Below are 7,674 nucleotides of genomic sequence, written 5' to 3' on the forward strand. Positions count from 1 at the left end.
CATCTTAACACACTTGGTGAAGGTCCCTGAGGGTCGGTGTCTCCCCCCAACACTGATCTACTTGGTAGAAAGCACAGGATAGATAGCATCTCTCTCAAAGCCCCAGCCTGGCTGGAGAAGGGGCTATTTCATAAAAAGCTGAATTCAATTGAACTAAGAGCATTGGTATGAAATTAACTCAAAAGCCTTGCTGTTTGTTTGTTTGTAGTTTACCGTTTTCTATAAATGGTATGCCAAAAATCAGAGCCATCTGCTCTCTGGGGACCTGTGGGTCCCTTCTCCATTGCCACTTTTTTATCCTCATACCACATGCGTGCCTGGTGCCAGAGGGTGCCCGAAGAAGACAGCAGATCCCCTGGAACTGGAGTTACAGTTTCGAGTTACCTTATGGGTGCTGAGAATGGATCCTAGGTCCTCTATAAGAACAGCAAAGGCTGAGCCATCTCCCTAGCCCACCCATGTTAACTCCTTAATCCTAAATAAACATTAATGTCCTGAGGTTCGAGGACCGCAGTGGCATCCTGTGACCCTGGCTCACCTTGACTGCTTACCCTTGCATCCATTTAATTAACAGCTGTGCCCTCTTAACATCAAACTAAGGGCCAGCATAGGACCTTTACAGAGCTGTTTGCTTGAGGAGTCTTAACACGCCTTTCCTATAGCAAATAGCAAATATTCGTCTTTTCCAAACTCTTAAAGGGTAATCACTTTGTGAATGTGGCTTGTCCTTACCATCTCCTCATTCCCATGTCTTGGCTGTTTCTCCCTATGGCGGAACTTATTTCTGAGATAGAAAGCAAGCATCCAAGGGGGTTTTGGGGACCGTGGGCTGGTATCCATAGCAAAGAAGTACGATGTGGCCAACTGTTGGTGGCAGAGGACTGGGAAAGAATGCTGACGCTCCACACTGAAACCATCTGTGTTTATTATCTGAGAGCTATCGGGCCAGCACACACAACCATGAATAGCCCGAGAGCGTCTTAAAGGAAAAGTTCCTATGGTGATTTCTCCCAAACCCAAAGGGACAGCTTTGCCTGTTTTGGTCCCAGACGGCACAGAGCCAGCTCCATGTGCCCTTTCATCGTCTTGAGGGACGCTTGCTTGAGGCTGGCTTACGAACTTGTCTTGCTGTTGCCAGGTTGCTGCAGGTTACTGGTTGGAGTTGGAAACCACCCCAAACTAGATGATTTCCATCCTTCACACGATATTTGGCACACAGTACACAGTAGCATATATTTGATCTTGGAATTATGTTGAGTTTAAACTTATTCACTTCACCGGGAGTTAAATCTCACGGCTAGAGTAATTTGTTCCTTTTGGTAATACCCAAAAGCCTACTCCCAATCATGCTTTTGAGTGTGATGAGCCTATTCAACACGAAGGACAGACAAAGTTAAAAAGCAAGTATCTCACCTGATCAGATGCTCCACAGAAACTTAGCAACTAGGAGCCCCGCACTGACAAATACTAACATTAAAACGCTTAGACAAGAGAAGTACCCCAGCTGACAGAGTCCATGTGAGCTGACTAGTGTCCGTGTGTCTGATGTCCATGTGTCTGCTGCCCACATCAATGGTGCTTTTTGTCCTTCAAGTAGCTGTAGAGCATCTCCAATCCTCCCTCCACCAGCTCCGGCAGGGGCTTGGATAAAGGATTATGGGAAATGTGCAACCCCTTGTCCATGGGGTTCCAGGCAATCCTCCCCAGTCTACAGAGCAGGTAGAGTTCATCCGGAAGGGTCTGGATGTCGTTGTTGTTCAGGTTCAGCAGCTCTAGGCTGGTGACCAGGCAGAGTGACCTGGGGAAGGAGTGAATGTTGTTGCTCTCTGCAATGAAGATCTGCAAGCTAGCCAGGCACTGGATGCTCTCTGCAATGTTTTCCAGGCGATTGGAACCCACATGCAAGAAATCCAACTCCTTCAAAGAGAAGACACAGATGGGGATGTGAGCAAAATAGTTGTTGCTGAGGTTCAGCTTCCGAAGTCTGGAGAGGTCTGCAAAGCTGGCCGGAGCTGGGACAGACAGTTGTGCGACATACTCAGCACTTCCAGGTTCCTGCACAGGCTGAGCTCGGCGGGCACCTCCGCCAGGCAGTTCATGTTGAGGAACAAGACCTTGAGGCTCTGCAGGAGGCTGACTTCTCTGGGGAGACTCTTGAGGCGATTGCCACACAAGTTCAGGACCACAATCCGGGTCAGCCTGCCCACCTCAGGGGGGAGAACCTGGAGCTGGTTGTGGGACAGATTGAGTTTCTGGACTTCCAACAAGCCCCACAGAAAGTCTGGGACGTCTGTCATTCCTTTGGTGACTAAGCTGAAGCTAACGTGCCTCATGCCGCGCTTCAGCAGGGACCGTGGGTCCTTCCCCAAGAGCAGGGTGTCATCCCACGAAGAGAACTTCTGTCTCTTCCCTGGCAGCAGCCTCTTGGGGTCCTTCTCGTTGGAGCCAGCCCTTGACTGTTTGCCTCCCATCGGGTCTTCCTTTCCTCCTTCAAGGTTAGAAGTTTGCTCTGCCTGGGCTCCCAAACCTCAGACTGTGGTGGGCAGGGACAGGGTGGAGGTGAACACAGAAAATAGCCAGGGGCTCCTAGCATGGAGAAAGCTTGTCTTGCCGGGCCTTGCAGATGACCAAGATGGAATCGTGCTGGCTGTGGGCAAGCTGTGCCTGATCCTGGGGGGTGTGTTGAGGAGGTTTCTCTCTGAGTGGACAGGCTGTAATGATACACTTGTCTCTGAGGTTTCCAAACAGAACTGCCCGATTCCCTCTGTGTGCCACACGGCAGCTGTCACTGTCATTCTGCTTAAGTTTTATTGACCTGGGGTGTGTGCGCAGGAGTTACGGGGCAGTTTCGTATAACTTTACCCTCTCGGCTCTCCTTTGGGATCACTGTTGAGCAGGGTGATTAACAAAAGGCAGCTAGAAAAAGAAACAAAGTAGAAAAATACAGCTGACCACACCAGCAGTGATCCCCCCTGGCTGAGGGAACTGATCCCAGGGAGATTGACAGCCGTGGCTTGCCTGGGTGCTATCAGTGGCGTTAGGTTTCCAGAACCAAGGATCATCAGATGCTGTCACAGTGTCCACTGCTAGTGTCAATGAACTGTGCTGGGGAAAAAAAAAAAATGAACGCAGTTCCCACCCCAAGCAGAGGCTCACACTGTGCCTGCTCCGGTGAATTAGTGAGAAGGGTCAGTTTCCTTCACTGCTGTGGCAATTGCAGGAGCCCTGGTCCCTTTGATACATGACTGAACAGATACTTCAAGCGCAGGACACTCATTACTCTGGAGGGATAGTGTCGCCCTCCTTGCTTCCCACCGTTCCTCTATGCACCCCCCCACACACACCCCACCCCAACCCGCTTCCGAAGACTAATTCTACCCTAAGTGTGCAGAAGAATTCATTTCTGGTATTACAGGCTGAAGTCTATTTCCCAAAGTTCATATAATTGAAATCCTGACCCGTCCAAATGTATTTAGTGACAAAGTCACATGAGGACCCGAGGAGAAGATGGATTTCTGTAAGTTGAGGAGACGTCCCCAAGGAGGCCAGCACCTGAGCTCAGCACTCTGTCCTCGGATCTGTGAGCAAAGCAAACAGCTCATCGTGGTTGAGTTATACCATCCAGGGCCTGTTCTGGGTGGGGACAGACACTTTATGTAAGTGGAAAATGCCAAAAGATACTATATTCTATAAATGGAAGGAAAGGGGCTAGCAAGGTGATGACATCGTTCTGAGGAGGAGTCGGGGGGCAGTGTTGGTAACTGGCCCAGGAGTGCATGGCTCTGGTTGGCCCCAATAGGCTAGTAAGAGCTGCTATAGACCAATGCTGCTCTGACCTTGCCTGGCTAGCCCACCAGCCCAGGAGCTCTTCAGGATTCTGCCTGGGAGCTGTCCAGGACCTGCCAGTCCATCCCTGCTGCTGCTGAGGGGCCTTCTCAGGGCAGCCGTGGAGTAAGATGTTACCTGTGTCTCCTCTTGGCTTTGCAATGTCAGGGAACTGAGTCAGCCCCAAGATTCTTCGACAGGGGTACAGACTTTGGAAGTTCTTTATATGAGAGATTGGTTGTTTGGGCTATTAGTGGGAAAAAAAAAAAAAAATAGTGTGGCTAGATTTTTTTACCCTGACATTTGGGATTGAGCCATGTCTTATCTATGCAAATTTCATAAAACAATCCAGAACTGCCATTTAAAAATGTTATATTTCTTCTTCTTCCTTTACATGAGTATGGGGCCCTTTGCTGAGGTATCTTAGCCTTCAGGACTAATGGGAGCCAGGCTGTTTGAGACAGCTTTCTTTTTTGTAATGACTAGCTTATACATTTCCCCAACAATATCAGGGAGATACTCAGTGTTCATTGAATGTGAACCATGTGAATTCAGTGCACATCACATGGACCTGTGCTGTGGGATGGCCTTTCTGTACGCTGTGAATATGTGTTGCTACTATTGGTTGATAAAGAAGCTGCTTTGGCCTATGGCAACACAGGATATAGCCAGGCGGGAAATACAAGAGAAATACAGGGAGAAGAGAAGCAGAGTAGGGAAGACAAGGCCAGCCGCTGGGGGGAGGGGCAAGATGTAATGGGACACAGGTAAAGCCACAAGACATGTGGCAATACATAGATGAATAGAAATGGGTTAATTTAAGAGTCGGGTGGTAGTGGCACACACCTTTAATCCCAGCACTTGAGAGGCAGAGGCAGGTGGATCTCTGTGAGTTTGAGGCCAGCCTGGACTATAGAGTGAGTTCCAGGAAAGGTGCAAAGCTACACAGAGAAACCCTGTCTTGAAAAACAAACAAACAAAAAACAAACAAACAAAAAACAAAAGGAGAGAGAGAGAGAAAAGAAGAAAAATGGGTTAATTTAAGATAAAAGAGCTAGTTAGCAATTTAATATAAGCCTCTTTATGTTTAGCGGCTGTGGGACACAGGAAACCTTCCTGCTACATACCAGCATAGAACAAGTGTTTAAATCCTTGCCATTTTGCAGGTGAAGGAACAAAGACAGAGGACGATCCACTGACTTCTGCACTCACCGTTCAGGGTCAAGTGAGAGGCAAAATGAAGATCCAGACTCAGTCAATCCAACTTCATAGCCCAGGCAGGGAACCACAAGAGGGCTCCAGTCTTAGCCCTGTCGAGACGGGATGAGTAATGTAAAGGAACATGACTCCTTGTTTACAAGGACTGTGAAGCAGGACTGGTAGACCATATTAACACTATGTAGCTATACCCATAGAAATAACATAATTAGGCATTACCCTGCATACCATACCAATATAACCAAGAAGAGAAAAGTATTTTTTAAAAAATCCAGAAAACTTTAGTGTGCACGATTTAAACACTCATCGTCCTGGGTCTTGGCTGCATCCTCTGTGAAGTCTGCTGTCTGCAGCAGTGACTGTCCAGAGCCGCTATGAATCTGATGCTCACAGCAAGTGAGACTTCGGGGGAAACTGTGAAATCCATTTCTATTGGCTGCTTCCCTCCCTGCTGTGACCAGACACCTAACAGAAGAAGTTAAGAGAGGAGAAAATTTCCCCCCGGGGGGGGGCGATGTTTCAAGACAGGGTTTCTCTGTGTAGCCCTGGCTGTCCTGGAACTCACTCTGTAGACCAGGCTAGCCTCAAACTCATTGAGATCCACCTGCCTCGGCTTCCCAGGTGCTGAGTTTAAAGGCATGTGCTACCACCTCCTAATGAGAGGGTTTTTTTTTTTAAAGTAAGACATAAACAGAAATTTTATTTAAAGCAATTTCTAGTGCCATCCAAGTTTTTACAAAACAAAATTAGAACTTGAAAATAATGCAAAGAAGAAAAAGCAATCATTTACTTACTGTAGTAGACAAAGGAAAAACAAACTATGCATGAAGGCTTAAAACATAAGCATTATTTTAAGAAGGCCTGTACAGGATTCACTTCCTGCTGATACATTTTTTTTTTTTGCTTTCCTGATTTAAAAACAAAAGGATTTTAGAGGAGGATAAAAATATTTAACATAATCCAGATATCTTTTTAAACATACTGAATTGTAACACGTGCAAACTCATGCTCAGACTGCTTACTTTATTTTTTAATTTGTATTCTAGCTTATGGACTGGAAGAATTTAAATGCAGTCCATCATGGTAAGGAAGGCATGATGGAGTCTGTGGTAGTGGGACTATTTGGTGGGGAATCCTCACAGCTCCCTGAGATGGAAAGCAGAGGGCTGGAGTCAGAGTAGAGACACTGTCCCTCTAAGTTTAGTCCCTGTGGCCTGGTGTTTGCCAACTAGGTAAAATATCCAAAAGTTTCCACCATCTCTCAAAAACAGTGCCACGAGCTAGGAGCCAAGTGTTTAAACACGTGGACCTGTGGGAGACACTTCAAATTCACACCATAGTACCACCTCACCCTTGACTGGAAAAAGGCATGAAAAATCCAACAAGGCTTTCATTTTAGTAACTGTGCTGGTTAAATTTTGGTCAGATGACACAAACTTGGGTCATCTGAGAAGAGGGGACCTCACTTGAGAAAACGCCTTCATTGGACTGCCCTATGGGCACGTCTCTGAGGGGCACTGTCTTGATTAATGATTGGCGTGGGTGGGACTTCGACACTGGCTTTGGGTAACAGACAGTAAGGGAAAATGGTGTTTCGGAGTCCTCTGCAGAGCCCACACTCTTTACCAAAGGAGACTTTTTCAAGGCTCCCTGGGTGGGTTTCAGGATGGGAGAGACTTACGAGGCAGCACTGCTGAACACATTTTTGAAATTCTGTAATGAGACTGTCTTTTAAGTCTAAGAAGGCCAAAGACCCATGCTGCTCACACCCTGCATTTTAACCCCATTTCTGTAACCTTCTAATGAATTACTCTCCTAACATATTAAAAAAAATTGGCATTATTATTTTTTAAAGTGAAGTAAAAATAAAACTAAAATGGTGAAAAGTGTAAAATAACAGCTCATGTAAACGCTTGAAGCTATTCTCAAATTCAAAATAATAGAATGTCCTTGAAAAATCATTGTTTAAACCAGGTATGGTAGCACATACTTTTAATCTCACCACTTGGGAGGCAGAGAGAGGCAGATCTCTGTGAGTTTGAGGCCAGCCTGGTCTGCAGAGCAAGTTCCAGGATAGCCAGAGCTATACAGAGAAACCCTGTCTCGAAAAAAAAAAAAAAAAAAAAAAAAAAAAAAAAAAGAAACCAAACAAACAACAAAGACATTGTTTGGGGGTCAGAGAGACCTCAGCAAGTCTGAGTTAGGATCCCAGAATCTACATGGTAAGGCAGGAAGTGAGGTACTCGGGTTATCATGACTTCTAAAACTACCTTAGTCCATCCTGCTGGGGCAGTGCATCCATTGACCTCAGGGCCTTTAGCTAGTTCCACATCTTAGTAGTTCCAAAATGCTTCCCAGGACTTCCCTTCTGGGAACCAAGCTTCCAATGGGGACCACAGGAAAAGAAACTTCATCCAAAACACACCACTGGAATTAGAGAGATTGGTTTTTTTGTTTGTTTTTTTTTTTGTTGTTGTTTTGTTTTGGTAAAGAGCAGATTGGGGGCTGGGCAGGAGATTCAGTCAGAAAAGCCCCTGGCACATGAGCCTCAAGACCCCAGTTCAGATCTCCAGCACCCACATCAACATCTCTAAGCCCAGCCCTGGAGGCAGTATAGCCAAAGTGATGAGT

General features: G+C 46.4%; 1 protein-coding gene across 1 annotated transcript; it reads right to left on the reverse strand.

Moving 5' to 3' along the window:
* Positions 1-909: 909 nt before the first annotated feature.
* Positions 910-3,006, reverse strand: Lrrc30 (leucine rich repeat containing 30). Its single transcript, XM_028885120.2, is given in 2 exon segments — positions 910-2,012; positions 2,015-3,006. Coding segments are annotated over 2 exon segments (900 nt in total). The 5' UTR covers positions 2,472-3,006; the 3' UTR covers positions 910-1,569.
* Positions 3,007-7,674: the final 4,668 nt, after the last annotated feature.

The sequence above is a fragment of the Peromyscus leucopus genome, chromosome 13, assembly GCF_004664715.2.
Source record: "Peromyscus leucopus breed LL Stock chromosome 13, UCI_PerLeu_2.1, whole genome shotgun sequence".
NCBI classification, from domain to species: Eukaryota; Metazoa; Chordata; class Mammalia; order Rodentia; family Cricetidae; genus Peromyscus; species Peromyscus leucopus.